Raw genomic sequence first — 21,360 nt, 5'->3', positions numbered from 1 at the left:
ACTTTGAAGAATACAGAGCAGATATGGAAAATAGCCCAGTGGTCTTTCCCCTCAAGGGTCTGTCCTTAGGAGTAGAACTTGTGAGGGAAATAAGCACGACCTTGAAGCCTTTCATCTGTGAATGAGACAGTACATTTGATGGTTCACTATTATCCAAACATTAATAACCTTTACTTCTGCCTTTTTTGATGGGCTTCATTACTAGTTTTAAACTGCATGCGTTTCTTGGCAGTCTTCAAAATATTCAGCTTAATAATCTTATTCATGTTCTCTTCAGGGGTTCATACAGGGAATAGAGAGTTTAGATAACTCCTCCTTTTCTTTCTTTATGAAAAGATTAGCATGAAAATGAACTCTGTGTTATCCTCTATTTGGACAGGAATCAAATGGGATGGTGTATGTGAAATTTTAAAACCTTTGAAGAAATATCTATTTGTTTATATGCACACATATTTTAATAAAATACAATGATGGTGTTCTCATATTCATGCTGAGTTCATATACTTATTTACTTTACATATAAAATTTGAGCCATTTCCAAGTGTGAAAGTCTCATGTTTGTGATCACTGAAGTTGATAACTACTTCCCCATTATTTTTATGTGATACTTTTGACAGATCATCCTTAAAGTTAAGTATATATAATCATTTTCTCTTGCCAGGAATTTTGCATTTTTGCCAGTGTTAACTGATTTCACTAGTTTGTTTATTCCTTTTTCAAGGACAGGGATATCTTGCTTCTTTTTAAGCCACTTGCTATGATGGTTGCTAACTAGTTCACTCAGTAGGAAACTTCATAGATCTTCTTTCCCCTCCTATGAAATGGAAATTTTCTTTTTTTTTCTTAATCTGGTGTAACAGCAATATGCTTTTCTGAATGTGTGGAATGAGAAATCTGATAACTCAGTTATTACTGTGATTTGGCTGTATAATTTTATATAATCTTTTCAAATGGAAAAGATTATGAAGCTGATGCCAGTGTCTTTTAGATTTCTCACATGGCTAGTAGTTCAAAGATACCTACTTTTAAGTTTACATTTTTCTACATATGTCTGTGTCTTATGTTGGAGCAAGAACATGCAGCTATTGTCATAACTCCACCTACAATATTTATTGGAACCTATTGTGAGCTCAACATCATTCTCAAAGATGAACAGAAAACAGAATAAATATCAGAGATGGCCCTTCCACTGAAAGAGCTGACAATACAGTCAAGGATTTAAATTGATATGAAGAGCAGATAGTAAAAATATCAAGACACTGCTTAAATAAGAAAGCTCTTACACTGTGTAGAAATTATAAAAAGTTCTATTTAAGTGGGTCATCGTCTATAAAAAAATACTTTACATTGAATTATCACACTGTGGCTCAAAAGTCTGTCCACTAGTCTTTAAGGGAAGTTTAGGACTAGTAGACAGGAAAAAAAAATTGTGGATGAGAGAGTAAAAGAAAATCATACTTATTGCTATTATTGGTTGAATGTATGTAAAGCACTTAGAAGTCTTAATTCTAACTATAAACATCTGAGGTAGGTATTTTTAATTCCCTTTTTGTATCTGTGACTACTAAGGATCAGAGACATTCAGTAGCTTTACCCGTGGTACAAGGGTGATGGATTTGGGATTTGAAACAAGGTTCTTTGGCTTGAGTTGAGTTGAGTACTACAAGATCCATAGCCAGAACCAGGGAATCAGTAATATGAACATGAAGGGGAAGGCAGGATTTTAGGGTGTCAGGTGGATTCTGCAGGAAAGAGGTGAAAATGGAATTGAAAGTAGGTGTTTTCTTCAGTGGGGACCATTGATATCATATCAGTTATCAACCACAGTACTGCAGCAGGAAGAATGCCTGGTGGAGAAGGACTCAGTGCTTTTGGTTTTGGTAATGTTGAATTTCAAGGTGATACTCAGACACATAACTAATACTGGAAAGTCAGGTATGAAGCTGAGAAAACTTTCAGAATTAGAAGCTCTAATAATATAAGTCCTCAAGGTGATCAAGATACCCAGAGAAGTGAAAATTAAGAATAGAAACTCGGGAAAGCTTTGAGAAGCTATACAAACTGAGAATGAGAGTTTGGAGAGACGGAGTATCAGATGAACAGGATGTGCTGAAGAATAGTGGAGAGAAGGTTTTCTCAAAGAGGACAATTCAACTATGCAAGCACTGCAGAGAGAAACCCAATAGAATGGCTGAAAATGGCTGAGGTGATGATGGAGTCATCATCCATCTTTGTTAGAGCAATTTCATAGGAAGGCTTGTTCTGTGTATGTGTTTGTGTGTGTGTTTGTGTGTATGTGTGTGTATGGGTTTTAACATGGGGAAAATATGAACATGTTCGAAGGTTGGAAGGAGTGGAGGAACAGACTTTTTGTAATCTCAGGTGTAGAATATCCACACTGAACTTCCTGGGTACAAGTTGGGTAGTATAATAAAGCAAGAAGCCATTAATTTCTCTACATCTAGCAGTCTCACTCATCACTATGAATAAGAAAAATCTTAATTTTTCCCTTTAGTATAGAGTAGCAGAAGAACTCAGAGGCAAAAGCATTCCTACTAAAGCTGTGAAACACCGACTACCAGGGATAAATGCTCTGACTACTGAGAATACTAAATATGTCAGAGTTCCTTATTAGCTCAGTACAGGGTGTGTGGAATTGCTCAATCCGGTGCTCTGCTTTGTTTGCTTGACATGAATACTTCCAGAGGTAAACGACTTTTTCATGGGACAGAGACTCATCACCTAGTTGGAAACAATGGCTTATTCATTGTGCAGTAGTCTCATCACAGGGCCCAAGATGGTAAACTCTCACAGCTGCAAAAAGATAGACAAGAACCAAATTAAAAGGAATAGTTCTAGATAGTTATAGATACACACTGTTCGTAGTCTGTTTTGTGATGCTATGACAGAATACCACAGACTGGGTAATTTGAAAAGAATAGATTTTTATTTTTTATAGTTTTGAAGTCTGGGAAGTATAAGATGAAGATCCTGACAAGTTTGCTCTAGGAGGAACATTGTGTCCTCATATGGCAAACAGCCAAAAGGCAAGAGAAAACAACATACTACAGGGACACTGCCACATCAATTTTATAGCAGCACAATTCACAATAACTAAGCTGTGGAACCAACCTAGATGCCCTTCAGTGGATGAATGGATAAAAAAAATGTGGCATATATACACAATGGAATATTAATTATCAATAAAAGAGAATAAAATCATGGCATTTGCAGGTAAATGGATGGCATTGGAGAAGATAATGCTAAGTGAAGTTAGCTAATCCCCGCAAAAAACAAATGCCGAATGTTTTCTCTGGTATAAGGAGGTTGACTCATAGTGGGGTAGGGAGGGGGAGCATTGGAGGATTAGATGAATTCTAGATAGGGAAGAGGAGTGGGAGGGAAAAAGAGAGGGCAGGGGATTAGCAAGGGCAGTGGAATGTGATGGACGTCATTATCCAAAGTACATGTATGAAGACTTGAATTGGGTGTCAACATATTTTATATATAAACAGATATAAAAATTGTGGCATATATGTGTAATAATAATTGTAATGCAAAAAAACAAAGTACATGTAGAAAAGGCATGAATTGGCATGAACATACTCTTTATACAAAGATATGAAAAATTGTACTCTATATGTACTCTATATGTGTAATAAGAACTGCTATCATGTATTTAAAAAAAATAAAATCAACAAAACTAAAAAAAAGGAAGAGAGAACAAATCCACTTCTTCAAGCTCATTTTTTTAAAGTATATATTCTTTTTAGTTATACATAACATCAGGGCTTGTTTTGATGTAATTATAAAAGCATGGAAAATAGTTTGCTCTAATTCAGTCCCAATACTTCCCTTTTTCCTCCCCTCCTACATCCACCTGTTACCTTCCCTCTACTCTACTGATCTTTCTGCTATTTACTTTAGTTTTTTAAATTTTAATTAGTGTCTTGTGGATGTACATGATGGTGAGATTCATTATGGTGTATTCACATATATACATAGGGAAATTAGGTCAGATTCATTCCATTTATTTCCCTCCTCCGTCCCCTTCAATTCCCTTCATTTGCTCTACTGATCTTTCTTCTATTTTATGCACCCCCCCCCATTTTGGATTAGCTTCTGCAAATCAGGGAAAGCATTTGACTTTTCACTTCTTGGGTCTTGCTTATTTCACTTACTATGACAGTTTCCAGTTCCATTCATTTATTGGCAAATGCCATAAGTCCTTCTTTATTACTTTCCAGAGTGGTTTCATTAATGTGCAGTCGCACCAGTAGTGTATGAGTGTACCTTTTCCCTACATTCTCATTAATATTTATTGTTACTTGTATTCTTGATAATTGCCATTCTGATTGGAGTGAGATGAAATCTCAATGTAGTTGTAATTTACATTTCCCTAATTGTTAGAGATGTTAAAATTTTTTTCCAGAAATCTGTTGAGCATTTGTATTTTTACTTTTGGGAAGTGTCATTTTAACTCTTTTGCCCATTTATTCATTGGGTTATTTATTTATTTATTTAGGTTTTGAGTGTTTTGAGTTCTTTGTATATTCTGGATATTAACACCCTATCTGAAGAGCAGAGGGCAAAGATTTTCTCCCATTCTTTAGATTCACTCTTCATGCTTTTAATTGTTTTATTTGCTATGCAGAAGTTTTCAAATTTGATGCTATTTCAATATTTGATTTTTAAATTTTATTTCTTGTGCTTGAGGAGTCTTATTAAGGAAGTCAGTTCCTATGCCAACATGTTGGAGTATTGGGCCTACATTTTCTTCTAGCAGGTGCAGGGTTTCTGATCTAATTCCTAGGTGTTTCATTTTGTGTTAACTTTTGTGCAGGATGAGAGAAAGGGGTTAAATTTCTTTCTACTACATATGAATTTCCAATTTTTCCAGCATCATATGTTAAACAGACTATTTTTTTCTCCAGCATATGGCACCATTGTGTAGCATCAAATAGCTGCATTTATGTAGGTTTGTCTCTGTGTCTTCTATTTTAATCCATTGGTCTTCACGCCTGTTTTGGTGCCAGTACCATGCTGATTTTGTTACTATAACTCTGTAGTATAATTCGAGGTCTGGAATTGTGATGCTTCCTGCTTTGCTTTTTTTGTTAAGAATTGCTTTGGCAATTCTAGGTCTCTTATTTTTACAAGTGAATTTCATAACTGCTTTGTCCAGTGAAGAATGAATGTCATTGGAATTTTGATAAGGATTGCATTGAATCTGTATTGTGCTTTTGATAGTATGGCCATTTTGACAAGATTAATTCTGCTTATCAAGAACATGGGAGGTCTTTCCATCTCCTATAGTTTTCTTCAATATTTTTCTTTAGTGTTCTATAGTTTTCATTGTAGAGGTCCTTTATCCCTTTTGTTAGATTGATTCCCAAATATTTTTTTTTTTGAGTCTTCAAACCCTTTCACTAAGAGGTCAGAGCCCTCTTTACCTAAATGACTCCTAAAAGATCCCCCTTTCCAACAGTTCTACATTAGATATTAAAATTTCAGCACTTAATTTTAAGAAATACATTCAGATCACAGCGTACACATAACTTTTACCCCAGCCCCAATGTAAACACGTACACATACACACACGCACATAATTCTCCTCCTCTTATTCATGGAAGATATATTTCAAGACCCCCACTGAATATCTGAAACCATGGATAGTACTGAACCCTAAATATGCTATATTTTTCCCCTTTATGTAATACCCATGATAGTGTTTAATTTACAATAAAAGATTAACAATAGCCAGTAACAAAATAATGGTATAATGTCAAATATGTTATGAGAATATGTTTTCTCTCTCTTTTAAATATCTTATTGTACTGTATTCCCCTTCTTGTGATGATGTGAGATGACACTGTGAAGTGAATGATACAGGCATTGTGATGTGGGATTAGACTACTGTCAACCTTCTTACTTGAATACAAGCTTTGTATTATCCCAAGTGTGATCTATCTGATACCTGAGATTGGTCCTGAGTGACTAACAAGTGGGTTGTGTACACAGCATAGACAGAAGGGTGATTCATGGCCCCCGGCAAGTCAGAGTGGTGTGGCATGAGATCTCACCATGCAACTCAGAGCAGCATGTAATTTGAAACTGGTGAATTGTTTATGTCTGGAATTTTCCATTCAATGTTTTTGGACTGTGGTTGACTTTGGATAGCTGAAACCATGGAGGATGAAACTGTGGGTCAAGGTGGACTACTGTATACATAAAGAATCTTGGCTCTTTAGCTATGGAGAAATCTACCTTCTCAGACCTGGAAGCCAGAGTGTGTTCTTCACTGAAGACAGGTCAGAGCTCCAGCCCAAAAAGTCACATCTCTCTGGGGCCTACAGCAAGGGGCTGGGACAAAAGAACTGTCAAAGTAGTAAGCTGATGGGAAGTTTTAATTTGAATAATGTGAAATGTCTGATATTTGACTTATTTGACTTACAAAAGTAGCAGTTTTTTAGGATCAAAGCAATAGGGGAGGAAAAAAAATAACAATGATTGGAGACTTGAGTAATCAGTGATTTTTGTCATGTTGAGGATACTTGTAGTCCTTTGAAAAAAATGGATTAAATGAGTAGTCCTAAGGAGACTTATCTGTCTTGTGTAGGAAATATTGAACAGATGTTCCCATCACTTCATTTGATTCTCAGAGCCAAACAAAATCTTTGACTAGGGAGGTTTTCAGTTATTTTGAATTCTTTTGTTTATAGTCTCTTTTTCAGAGTCTGATAAAAGTTATTGACTTTTCTCCTAAGGAAAATAAACATATGTACACTTAAAAAATTCAGAATATGCATGAGCTCCCCTGAAGTACAAGTCAATTACCTCTCCTATAGGGATGAAGACAATTCTCAGGTCTTCAAAGATCTGGGGACCCACAAGGAGCTGCTAGGCCAGAGCTCATCCTCTCATCTATGGAGAAAGGTCAGCTGCATGTAGGATGCTGTGGCCTGTAAATCATGATATATATGTACAATTTGGCATCTGGCTTTTAAAAGAAGGCATAAGGAAATTGAGACAATGATTCACTGTACCCAGTTATTTCCCTTTATATGGCCTACCATTGTCGGATTTTAATGATCAGTACATGTACTTGTTAGTACTTGAACTTAATTCATTTATTTATAACCAGTAGAGAAAAATCATTAAAGGCTGATATTAAATTCTGTGCTCTTTAATTAAAGCTACTAGGCAAGTGGATATTGAAAAATAACCTCAGCTCTGATAGTGCCTGTCTAAGGACTGTGCATTGGTTCTAACTGGCTGCTGAGTAGAATTACTTGGAAGACACCTAATGATGCTCAGCCCAACTTGTAACCAGTTGAAGGCAACACCTCCTCACTGCTGATGCCAGTGGAATGGTGGGAAATCTCCAGTAAGCAAGCAACTGAGGAAGTTAGACTCACATGAATCTGATTGTATTGATAAGTATTCAGCTCCTGAAAAGGAGTAACACAAAGTCCTTGGTCTCAGGGTCTTAAGGAAGAGGGCAACAAACCCATGTGGCTTTAAAGGAGCAGCAATGTTTTTTAAATTGGGACAAGATAATGTGATTTATAGAGGAAAGGACTCTAGGAAGAAAAAGCCTAAAAGAGGGTATATTCTCACCTGGTTCATATTTCAAAACTTACAAAAGAATAAACAGTAAAATTCTCACTCTCCTGTTTCCAACTTTCCATCTTCTCTCCTTTGAAGGCAGGCGGTCTAATAGGTACAATAGTTAATTAATGTACAAGCAATGTCTTTTCCCCTGTTTCATGCAAATGACATTGTACAAATATGCACACTATTCTGCATTTTGTTTTGTTTCACTAAATAGTATGTCTTAGAGAATGACTTGAGGTTTAACAGTGCTCAAGTTCAAATGTTGCCATCTCAAACACTCACGCTTTGATAAAGGAATGTGATGTACAGTGGGGACTCAACAAGTGCTATTGTCAATGTCATCACTGTTCCAAAATAAACAAGTCCCTGCTTGGCAGCACCTGTCAGCTGACATGAACTTGGATAGTATTCAATAAGGAATGTTGCTGTTTTCACCTCAGAACTGTAGGTAAAACATGCCTTGGGTGACATAATCAAAAGGAGAGCTCAAAAGAGAATAGATGTATTTCTAATCCTGACACACATACACACACACACACACACACACACACACACACACACAAAGCAAAGATACAGTTGACTCAAAACAATTTTATAACAAAATCTGCAAAACCACAAGTAGCATTTACCTCCAACCTTGGATAAACTAAATTATGGGATTAATAATAAGGCAATTGAAATTCTTGCCCAAAGATTTAACTTGAAAATTTAAGTGTATCTTTCTTTTTTCTGAGGACTTGCCTTTCTCTGTGTTCCTGTGTTGAAGTCATCAGTAGGAAATATCTGAGAAGTTGGGATGCTACTTGGTTTTCTAACTAGGGACCTGTCATTTGAAGTCCATTAATATTAGCTCATTGAATCCTACATTGTAGAAAGTGATACGTATAAGTTGATTTTAAGATATTTCTATAATTGTCCTGGCTTTTGCCATGTTATAAATCTAGTTGACACTTGCAGTTGATATTTTATAAAACTCTGATGTGAACAAGCCATAACATGTAACAGCTGAAGGCTTAGAATCTCTACTTAGTCATTGTGGGTATCATGTGAGGTTTTTGTTATTTAGGCAGTCACCAATAATGTAGACTTTAGTTTTGGGGAAAGGAATTAAAAAACCAAATGCCCATGACATTGATTTGAGTTTGAAGATTTTAAGTCCTAATTTTTTTGCTGCATTGCTCCTTTTGGTATGCTTTTTGTTTGTTTAAAATCCCTACAATGTTAGAATCTTATTTTTAGGAATATTCTATAGACCATTGCTCTTTACTGAAGATGGAAGTTTTAGAATCAGTGTCATTTTCTTCAGGCAGGTCAGCCTGGTTAATGTGTTACTGGCCACTTTAATAAAGCATTGTAAAGAGATTGGATTGTTTATGTGTGCATGCTTGTCTGTGTGTGTATCTGGGCAGGAGGGTACAGAGAAGAGTGCTCAATAAAATCAATACACCATTGAGTCACTTTTATTTAGTGTTCATGATAAAGGTTGCTTATAGGCTCTGCTTTAGTTTTCTGAAGCTGCTAGTTGTCATAGGTGCTGAGAACATACAAATCCTAAGTTTATTATTATATTCCTTCCTTTTATTAAACATAAATAGCTTGCAGCCTCTTTTATATTACTTTTAATAACACACACACACACACACACACTTTCCAGATCATAGGTCTATTAGCGTTTCAGCACCTTACCTGGCTTATTCATAAAATTGTTCCCAGAATTTAGAACATTATGCAGCTCATACTACATAATAAATGAATATTTACTACATGAAAGAATATGTAAGCACCATCTACTTTATCATAACTTGAATAAAAGCTCTTGTTCTGTTCTGCCTCATGTTACCAGGACTTAAGACTTACGTTAATCAGCAGGATATTTTTAGAAAAGGAAATTTCTTTATCATTATAATTTTGTTTTGATCAAATTTGAGATCAAATAGAATTTAAGAAAACAAAATAGAACGTATACATATTAAAATAATGTAAAAACAGGGAAACATTTTAATTGTAACATTGAAGTGTCTACTGGGGAAAGCACAATAAAATGGAAAACAACCATAACTCGAGTTTGACTAATTTATAAAGGAATATGATGAGGTTTTATGCATCACTTCCTTAGCATCCTGATAGTAATTCTGTTATGATTTCTATGCTCAAAAAAATATAAGATTTGTTTAGTATAGGGTCAGAATTGCAATAGTAGTTATAATCCTATAATATTTATTTAAATTATGGTATAGTTTTTTAAATAAACTATTTTAAAATATATATATATATATATATATATTTATTTATTTTATTTTTTAATTTTTTTATGTGGTACTGAGGATGAAACCCAGTGGCTCATGCATGCAAGGCAAGCGGTCAACCACTGAGCTACAACCCTAGCCCCTAAAATTGTGGTATAGTTTTAAAGTAATATTTCTAATACTTAATTCATCATTTTTGTTATCATTAGACACAGTTAATTGAAGACACTAAGATAAATTGTCTTCTATGCAGGTTGTCTTACATGGTACAACACTTTTCATGTTGACACATTAGCTTTTAGTATCGTTGTCCCATGAAACTGGCGTCAGAGTGGATAGAATTCAGTTTCAACTGGTCATAGAGTTTCTTCCTTCAGTGGAGGTCAAGCTATTTAAAAATATTACCTCAGTGCTGTCAGCTTATTGAGGAGATATTGGCAAAGTGATTTATTCTTATTTAGCAGGCAAGAAACTGGAAATATAGACGGGACAAGTAAATTACATAAAGCTTTTTAACAATCAGTGTTATGTAGGTGACAGTTAATTTCTCAAGTCACAATCCACTACTGTGGGGACTGATTGGTGCCTAAAACACAAAGGTAAAAGTCAAATATGCACCTTACTTTGTTAGAAAGCATGAGTTGCTCAATCATTTCTGACTGATGTGCTTAAGCCTTTAGAATTTGTGAGTCAAATTATGTACATGTGTTGCCAGATTGTAACTGGCAGATTTTATACTGTTTGAATGTGTTGATCCAAGTGAAATAGTAATGAAATAAATTGAAATCAAGTGCTTTTTGATTGTTATGATAATAAAAATCGATTTTTATTTGCAACAAATACTTTCTGGTATTAAAAGAACAAGAGAGAAAGCATTAGAGTTATTAAAAAAGACATAAAGAGGTTATTTTTTTAGAGGAGTAATAAGGTCAATCATTTAAAAATTAAAATAAAAATAGTGCCTTATCAAAAACCCAATTAGAAGTGGATATTGAATCCATAGACTAGCTATTCTCGACCTAATATTTATTATCTGTTCATTAATCAGCCTCTGTTTGGGGAGATCTCTGACTTTGCTTCTAGCAAATTCAATTCATTCCTTTTTGCCATGGTTCAGTTTCCTGTGTGTGTTTTCCAGAACAGAAGATCCATGGAAGCTTGGATGGGTGGTTTGGTCAAAAAATTTCAGGAAATACAATATATTGTTCCCCATCTCTTGGAAAATGCTGATATATATTGAGACTTTCAAGGCTTAAGAAATGATAAGAAACCTCTCTTCCTTTGCTTATTTCAACCTATTCCACAAGACTTTCATTGTGAAATATTCATATATTTTCAAATAATGTATATTAGCATTCCGAGCACCTTGCTTTAGAATCATAGGAAGAAACAGCAATGAGAAGGGATTGAAGAAAGTTATATAGCTGAGCCAAGATAGATTTTATGAGTCATTTGGGATATTTATAGTTATCCATTTATTTCAATAACTTGCTTATTTTTCTCTTTGGAGTAACATCAATTCAAATGTTTTGTGCTTTTTGAATTGTATAATTTACCAAAATTGTTATATATTAATTAGTACATGATTTTTCTGTTGAACATGCATAATTTCACTTTGAAGCTTTGGAAAACATGCAGTTTGGGATATCTCAGGGGATTTTTTTAAAAATGCATTGAGTTATTTCCTTGGAGAGAGACATTTAATTGAAAAGGTCACTGCTCAGGAATCACTGTGATTTCAGATTTCTGCTTTCTCAAATGATTGAAAATTGCTATTGTCACTTTTAATAGTGATCATGAAAAAACTTGTTAATGGTAGAATAATGACCAAATTTTCTCATTTAGCCTACCACACAAAAGCAATATATTTAATTTCTTGGCAAAAATAGAAGGAATCTTATTTTCTTAATTCGAATATGATATATATTCCTCGTGCTTCGTCTTTCAAAATGTGAGAGAGGAAAAACTACGACTTGAAAGCTTTTAGGATGTTGGAAGGGAGCAAACAGCCTTTTTGATATCTGGGCATTTGTTTTGTTTTATTTATGATAGAACATGGGAATATTTTAAAACTAAGATTTGTTGAGCACCTCGCTTTGTTAATATTGCTGTGTTAAATGTGTAAGTATTGAACTGTCAATGAAATATGAGACATTTTACCCAGTGACATTTTAAATGAATCTCATTGTAGGGGAAGCCTGTGGGAACACCAGATGCTGGCGCTTATTTCCGTGTGCTTGCTGAGCATGGAGTGGCTGCCTTGTTTACAGCACCGACTGCAATTAGAGCAATCCGTCAACAGGACCCTGGGGCAGCCTTGGGGAAGCAGTACTCTCTGACAAGGTGAAGTAGGGATGCACAGGGCAAATTACATTAAAAACTGCAATCAAAATGAATAACAGAACATTATGTTTTTTTCGTAGTACTGTAGTACTTCTATGGGGACAGTCAAAAATTCTGAATCTGAAGATTGGCTTTTTTTTTTAATATTACTTTGAAATACTTGTAATGTTAACTATACTGTAGAGTTTTAAAAATACTAGATCTTGTGTATTTCAGTTCATATCTTACCAATACATTTCTTTATGTAAACTCTCCTGTTTCTATGTTCCATCAGAAGTAAAATGCTGATTATGACTTCAAATACATGTCATTTCAGCATCTGACTCTCTTTTGAAAGTAGATTGGTTTAAATGGAAGGAAATATTATTTGAATTCATGTATACAGATAAAATGAGAAAATCTAGAGTCCAAATTACATTTGTGGAAAGAGTGAAGGAAATTATTTTTTACTTTTGTTTTGTAGTAATGTGATGTGAATAGTTTAGATATTTTTGTGCTAGTTTATTGACATCTGTTTTAGTTTAATGATATGTATATTCAAAGTAATTATAGCAATTTATATCTTCAAGGCATTTTCCAACATCAGTTCTCATTGAACTTTTTGATGTAGGTCACTGCTGTCAAAAATAAAAGATTTTGTAGTTTCTTGAATTTAAAAAATGGGCTTGAGGTAAGGTGGTCTGAATTTTTTTAAAGTTAAATGCCAGAATATTTGAATTTTACATTGCAATTTCCCAAGGGAGTTAAACTAGATTATAATACATTCAATTGCATATATAAGCAAGCTTCCAACTTTAGCAGGGTCATTAGCTTATTTCTTTTTTTTATGTTTCAAAAATAGGCATGAAATTGCCTAAGATTACATTGGACAGTGGACCTCCTTACTTCCTTATTTTGTTAATATAGGAAGGTGTCCATAAAATGAATCTTCCATTATAGTATTTTACTCATTCTTTTGTATTGTTCCTTAGTCTAGTGCATTTCAATTTCTTTTCCTTCACGTCAATATAGAAAAAATAGATTTCAACAAAAACAACTTAGAATGTATACAGTCCATATCCCTTGAGACAATTCCAGGGTTTAGGAAAAAAAATGTGATTTTTAGTTCCTTCCACTGTGTCTTTATTAACACCCTAACTATGAGTGTAAAGTTGCATTACCAGCCAGCTAAGGTCTCACATTTATTTCCTCTAGTTTTCCTGTTTGTATTTGGTTTCTAGATCTTATCCTTCACACAATACTGAATGGTCCCTAAATCATTACTCTTTAAATGTATACATGGAGACATGAGTATGAGATTGGTTTTTTTGCAAAATGGCAAGAAATTTCCCCTATTATGGCATCTGTCTCTAGGTACCTAAGTTATTCATCATGTTTTATGCATCTATTTTTTTGTTCTAATTACTTATATATGGCAATAGAATGCATTCTGACATATCATACATAAGTGGAGTATAATTTCTCATTCTTCTGATTGTACATGATGTAGAATCACACTGGTTGTGTAGTCATATATGCACATAGGGTAATAATGTCCACTTCATTTCACTGACCTTCTTAACCCTACCCTCTTTCCTTCCTTCATTCCAAAGTACCTCTATTCTTCCCTAGACCCCACTTTCATTATTGTGAATTAGCATCTGCATATTGGAGAAAACATTCAGCCTTTGGTTTCTGGGGATTGGCTTATTTGGCTTAGCATGATATTCTCCAGCTCCATCCATTTACCAGAAAATGCCATAATTTCATTCTAAAACTACTCTTACGATTTCATCTCACTCTAGTCTGAATAGCAATTATCAAGAATACAAGCAACAATAAGTGTTGGCGAGGATGTAGGGAAAAAGGTACACTCATACATTGCTGGTGAGACTATAAATTGTAGCAACCATTATGAAAAGGAGTATGGAGATTCCTCAGAAAAGTTGGAATGGAACCACCATTTGACCCAGATTCCCCCCTCCATGGTTTAGATCCAAAGGATTTAAAATCAGCATACTACAGTGATGCTGCCACATCAAGGTTTATAGCCGTTCAATCCATAATAGCTGAACTATGGAACCAATCTAGATGCCCTTCAAAAGATGAGTGGAAAAATAATGTGATATATACACACACACACACACACACACACACACACACACAATAGAATATTACTTGTACATCTGTTTTTCATAGATACTTTAAAATATTTAACATATTTGGATTTTTTAATCCACAAACACCCTCAACCTATTCAAATTGCTATTATTAGTAAATGAAAACCCTTACTGATCACCTACAATATGCCAGATAAAATTTGTTGTCTCATTTAATCATAGTAGTATATTTTGCCTTTCATGTTTTTGGTCTATTCAAATAATGCCACCACTGAACTACTTCAGTAAATTCTTACTTGTTAAGAAACAGTAGGGATCTTGAACATCTATTTTATTTTGAAAACAAGGAAACTGAGGGCCAATAAAATGAAGTTGGATTAGAGACTGAATAATAGAAAAGAAGAGCTCATCTTCTCATAAAGCTATACTTTTAGTATTGAGTTTATTTTCAAGGTATTTCATACTTACTGAGTCAACATTCACTAATTGTGGACTCTTGATTTTCAGTTTACGTCTTTCTTCTGTTATCCAGAATTCCAGAGGATGAAGTTTTCTTTTCAAATATGTTACATATCTCATTAAAATATTGTGTTTAAATAAATCTGGACATTTGCCAGACATTTTGGTTCCCAAAACAAGTTTATGAGTATAACCTGAAATAGGGAGCTAAACTGAGTTATTTACTTGTTTTAGCATAATATCATAGGTGACTAGAATTTGGAAAACTAGCTCAAAGTCATTAACTATCACTGTCTTATTTCACTGATGAGAAAACTGTCACATAGAGGTCACATAACATTCCTGGGATTACAAAATGATCCCAGGCAAAATTGGGCCTAGGCAGTACCATGTTGTATACATTCTCATCCTAGAGTTAGATTCATTCATGTCAGATCTATGGTTTAGTAGCCTTGTAACCTTAGGAAAATTACATAATCACTCTATTCTGCAGGGATTTATTTTTTTTTAATTTTATATGTAATACATATATTTTAGTTGTCAATGGACTTTTGTTTTCTTTATTTATTTATATGTGGTGTTGAAAATCAAACCCAGTGCCTCATACATGCCAGGCAAGTGCTCTGAGCCATAACTCCAGTCCACTCTGAAGGGATTTTGTTGACACTCTTTGGAACATAAGGTTAATAATAGCTCAAGGGCCTAATGAAAATCAAAGGGGGCATGGTCCAGGCGCTTGAAACAGTTCTTAACAAAGACTAAGTCTTAATTAGTATTATTATCTTCTGTTTTCCAATTCACCACTGCTTTTCATTACATCACAGTGATTTATTTTCCTATGTTCTTCTAGTTCAATTTTAATTAAGTTAGAAAAAATCCAATGCTGGGATTTTCATTTGAGATTTCATGGCAACTTAACTTTGATGCTTCCCTTCTTTTCCAATTACCTACTGATGGGAGATAATATGAAAGAGAAAAAACAGAACATCAGAGATGAGCTTAAAAGGTGAGGTAAACATTTCTGGGACTAGGAAAGGAATAGGTGTGCAAAGCAGTGAGTTGGCTGAAGGCAGAGGCTTGTTTTGAGTACAAGCAGGCATTGTCAGAACCATAGGGATTCAGCATCCCCAATCTGAGTACAGGAAAAGAGCCTGCTCAAGCCAGGTATGTGGCACTTGCCTGTAATTCCGGCTAAAACAGGAGGATCACAATCTCAAAGCCAGCTTCAGAAACTCATTAATGATAATGATGATGATGATGATTATGATAATAATAATAATAATAATAATAATAATGGCTGTGGATGTGGCTCAGTGGTTAAGCATGCCTGGGTTCAATCCCTGGTACCCAAAACAAACAAATGAAAAGAGACTGCTAAGTGCTTGAAGATAGTCTGACTGTTACTCCCCATGCTTGAAGGAGGCTAGGAAAACATGTGGTTAGTTGTTTTCTGAGACTTTGGTCTAGGGGATCTGAATGAGACAAGGAACATCCCAGGAACTGGAGATTGAACAGAACTATCCACCTGTTATCCCAGAGCAGATCTATGATATTCATAGATCACTATGGCTTAAGAATTTTGGATTACCATTTTACCACAGGACATCTAGGGAGCAGTTATATTGTGCATGGACCTATTGGAAAGAAAAGATGAGCATGGGAGAGAGTCTGAGTGATAAAAATAAAACAAAAAAACTATTTTTTTTTAAAAATAGTCTGAAAAATAAAATTCCAAAACATATAAAGAAATCTAAATCTAACAAAGTCAACAGTTAGAACATGGGTTAATTTCAGGGGAAATGTTTATAATATTGTCAATTCAAATTTGATAGTATTGTCAATTCAAATTTGATAGTATTGTCAATTCAAATTTGATAGTATTGTCAATTCAAATTTGAAGCATGTTAAGGATGATCAAGGTCACAAATAATAACTTTTCCACAAAATAGTAAAAATAAAATAGTTATAAAAACAAAATAAAATGCAATTGATGGTATAAGCTAAGCAATACAATAAACATAAGGATACAACCAAAGAATCTAATAAAAACTGGATGATGTAGAGGAAATTTTCCAGAATGTGACATATACAGAGAGGAAGTAAAAAACCCAAAAGAAGAATAAGAAGTGAAAAATGTTTCTAATAGGAATTTCAGAGGAAAAGAATGACAGGATTATTAAAATTAATAATAATAATAATAATAATTTTAAAAAGATACTCAAAGAGCCATTGAGAGTGTTAACAGAATTGAAGAAGGACATGGATTACAGATAGAAAGTGCTCTCCAAGCAAGTTAAAGAAAAGCAAATTCACTTTGGCATGTCATTTTAAATTTCAGAACACCAACTGAAGCTATAGAGAAAATCTAATAAACTACCAGAGAGACTTGACAGATCACCAAAGAGGAATTTCAAACTGATGCCAATAGATAGGGTAAGAGACAATGGTGTAAGATCTTTAGAGTATTTAGGGAGAATAATTCTCAAGCAAAAAATTCTTTATTAAAAATTGAGGAAAAAATATATGGAAAAATTTAAGAAAACTTAAAATTCAAAGAATTTCATAAAAAAATTACATGGAAGAGGACAGAGTAGGGTACAAAAACAAGCCATGGTAAATAAAAGATAATTTTTTTGTTGCTGATTTTATGTGATAATTTTCTATGTAATTATGATGGGAGGTTGTGTTTAATTATGAGGTAAAAGTAATATGATAAATAATAGTAACAAAATTGCAGGGAGGACTTTATTGGAAGGTAGTGTGATAGTCTTTGCTATGTACAGAGGGAAAGTATAGACAACTATTAGACTTGGGTGGATGTGGACTGGAAGTTATGCTCTATCAGAGGCAGAGGTTTATTATACAATTCTTTTTCTTAAGACACTGGTGGAGCAGAAATCTACAAGTAGCAGTTGGAATAAATGTTCATACTGCTATGTAAACTAACTTATGGAAGGAGTGGCTTAACAGATGAGTATAAGAATAGATTTTAAAATAAATATTGCTGGGACATCTGGTAATGTATAGAGGAAAAAAAATAGTTTCCTGCCATATCATACACAAAAATAAATTTCAGCTGGATAAAAGACACTAAAAGCATAAAACAAAGAATATTTTCAGTAGAAATAATAGATGGATATTTTAATATTTCTCTCACAGGGAGTAATTAAGCATAAATTAGAAATCATTAAGAAAAATATTGATGAAGTTTGACCATGTTAAAATGAATAATTGTCTACCAAAAAATAAATTAAACTGAAAAACAAATTATACACTGAGAAAATATATTTCTAACATATATAACCATGAAGGAATTAGGACACAAAATATATAAAGACTGTCACAAGTCACTAAGAAAATAGACAATGTAATAGACAAATGGCAAGTGACAGTTCACGGAGAAGGATACTAGAATAGTATAAAATATCAAGAAATCTCCATTCTGACTAATACAGAAGAAAATGTAAATGTAAATGAAATATCATTTTATTCCCATGATAAAGGCAAAAAGTAAAATACCTACCAATAACACAAACTAGAAAGGATATGAAGCTTCAGGATTGTTGTTACACTGCTATTTGAGGGAGTAAATTGGAAATACCTAGTAATATTGAGCCTCTGTACCAACCTACATTAATATGAAGGAGTTAAAATGACAAAAAACTTTTGTGTGAAAAATATTCTAGAAGTTTCTAAAGTCTTATTTGAAAACTAAATTAAAAACAGCAGCTGGGGCTCAGTGGTAGAGCGCTTGCCTCGCATGTGCAAGACCTTGGGTTCGGTCCTCAGCACCACATAAGAAAGTGAAATACATATGTGTCCAACTACAACTAAAAAATAAATATTAAAAAAACCCTTAGGCAATTGCTTTAGTGTCTAGTCGAAGGAGTAAAGCCTCAAACAATGAATAAATACAGCACATTTTAACCAAAATAACTAATGTAGAGCAGTAGAGAGAAGCAAAGCATCAGAACTCTTGCAGAGTTCAAAAGCCTAGTGTGGCCACAAAGAGAAGGAAAACGAAGGCTTTACTTCTGCTGTTCCATTCCCCAAGTCGGGATTAGATCTCTCCCTGTAGCGAAAACATAAGCAAGAGGACCCCCTAGCCTCCATCACCACCATGGACACTCATACAAATGCAGAATACAACAATTACTATTTGGGCATTATGTAAAATTGTGGATGTATAACCGACATGATTCTGCAATCTGCATTTGGGGTAAAATTGGGAGTTCATAACCCACTTCAATCTAATGTATGAAATATGATATGTCAAGAGCTTTGTAATGTTGTGAACAACCAATATAAAAAATAAAAAATTAAAAAAAAAAAAAACAAATCACTATTAGAGACTCCCACATAGTTCTTATAGCCTCTGATCCCAGCTGAGGAAAATTTCTAGAGTCCTCCCTCTGAGATATCCCCCAGAGAAGGAGCCAAACTCTACCCCACCCCACCACTGGACCCCTCTTGTGGCCTCTGTTACTATTGCTCTGTACCATTTTGGAAATGGAGAATGAACTCACTCTAGGCAGAATAGCCACAGAGCCACACCTGCCTAAATCTGGACTAGCCTACTGAAGTCTGAATACTGAGACACTGCCTTTCTGGAGAGGAGTCATCACACTGCTGTTTCTTACCACCTGTTCCTCTACCATCCCAGGGTCCAGAATCCATACTGCATGGGTCTTCATTCCCCAGAGTTTGAGCACCCAACGTAACTAGTAGGTTAAAAGTCCTGAATTGCAGCGATGCACTGTTCCCAGGTCTCTGCATCTAGAGGACCTCTTTTTCTCTGAAGCCACATCTGGCAGTATACTGTGTTCTACTTTCCAGGGTCAGAGCCACAGCTGTGTCACAGTCACTTGGCATGAGCTGCTGAGATCTCCCTCACACCAGCTTAGTGGGAGAACAGTATTCAGTTTGCAAGAGGGTGAGCCTGCCACTCAAGTTACAGGTACTGCAGTAGTTTTGTAAGATCCTGAATCCAACCCTTTTAAGTACCAGTGCCTTGGATCCTAGTACTGCTATGAATGGCCATAAAGCATGTCAGAACCAACAAAGAAATAGAAATTTATGAACTATCTAAAAATGAATTCAAACAATGATCTTAAGAAAACTCAGCAAAAATATAGGAGAATACAGACACAATTTGATGACATCAAGAAAATGATTCATGCCAGGCGTGGTGGCACATGCCTGTAATCCCAGTGGCTCAGGAGGCTGAAGCCGGAAGATCATGAGTTCAAAGATAGCCTCAGCAAAAGTGAGGTGCTAAGCAACTCAGTGAGATCCTGTCTCTAAATAAAATACAAAATAGGGGTGGGGATGTGGCTTAGTGGCTGATACCCCTGAGTTCAATCCCTGGTACCAAAAAAAAAAAAAAAAAAAAGACTCATGATTTGTGAAATTCAATGATGAGGTAGATCTCATAAAAAAAAAAAAAGCCTCAGTTCATAAAGCTGAAGAATTCAATTAATTAAATAGAAAATACAATTAAGACCTTCAACAGCAGACAAATAAGAAGAGAGTGCATAGGAACTTGAAGATAGTCCTATTGAAAAGATTCAGAAGGAAAATAAGAATGGACTTTGGACAGCATTAAGCAAACAAATATTCACATCATGGGATTTGAAAAGGATAAGGGACAGAGAAAGATAATGTTTAATTTAGTGAACAAGTTGCTGAAAAATTCTCAAGTCTTGAGATAGGAACATTAAAATCCATGAAGTTCAAAATTTCCCAAATACATCAGTTTAATTATGTATTTTGCAATTCCATAATCTTTAAATAGTAATCGTTTTAATTGGCACATAAAGTTGTATATATTTATGGTGTACAACATAATGTTTTGGAATAGATGTATATTGTGAAATGACTAAATCTAGCTATTTAACATATTTTACCTCACATGGTTGTCATATTTTTTCCTGGTAAGAACATTTTAAATCCATTATTTTAGCATTATCAAGAACATAATATAATACTACTGTCATCATATTGTACAACAGATCTCTTGAGCTTATTCTTCCTATTTAATTGAAATTTTGTATCCTTTGACCAATATTTTTGCTATTTGACCTGCCCCAACCACCCTAGCCCCTACTTTTTTTGGGGGGGGGGGGTTCTAGGAATTAAACTCAGGGGCACTCGGCCACTGAGCCATATGCCCAGCCCTATTTTGTATTTTATTAGAGACAGGGTCTCACTGAGTTGCTTAGCGCCTCGCTAAATTGCTGAGGCTGGCTTTGAACTCATGATCCTCTTGCCTCCCCCTCCCGTGCCACTGGGATTACAGGCATGCACCACTGTGCCTCACACACCATCTGCTTTCTACAAAGAGATAAACAGTTGAATGACATGGGTTGTTTCCAAAATCAGTACCTGGTCTTTTTGGTATACATACATACATATTTTATATGTGTATACACACACACACACACACACACACACACACACAAACATATCACTAAGATTTAATGACTGTATTACAAAGTATGTCAGTTTTCCAAAGTTGTTCCACTAAATTACATACTGATTTGCAGTGTAAAATAATTTTAGTTTCCAAATCTTCTCCAAACATGATATTGTCAGTA

At 34.6% G+C, this 21,360-nt stretch overlaps 1 protein-coding gene across 1 annotated transcript in view; it reads left to right on the top strand.

Annotated features, from left to right (window-relative positions):
* The window catches only part of Acss3 (acyl-CoA synthetase short chain family member 3), a 159,110-nt gene that overhangs the window by 78,170 nt on the left and 59,580 nt on the right, over positions 1-21,360 (top strand). The window contains exon 8 of the mRNA XM_005337999.5: positions 12,055-12,206. Within this exon, the coding sequence (XP_005338056.2) occupies positions 12,055-12,206 (152 nt within the window). The remainder of the gene's footprint in view (positions 1-12,054; positions 12,207-21,360) is intronic.

The sequence above is a fragment of the Ictidomys tridecemlineatus genome, chromosome 6 (assembly GCF_052094955.1).
Source record: "Ictidomys tridecemlineatus isolate mIctTri1 chromosome 6, mIctTri1.hap1, whole genome shotgun sequence".
NCBI lineage: Eukaryota > Metazoa > Chordata > Mammalia > Rodentia > Sciuridae > Ictidomys > Ictidomys tridecemlineatus.
This window is presented reverse-complemented; position numbering and strand designations above follow the sequence as displayed.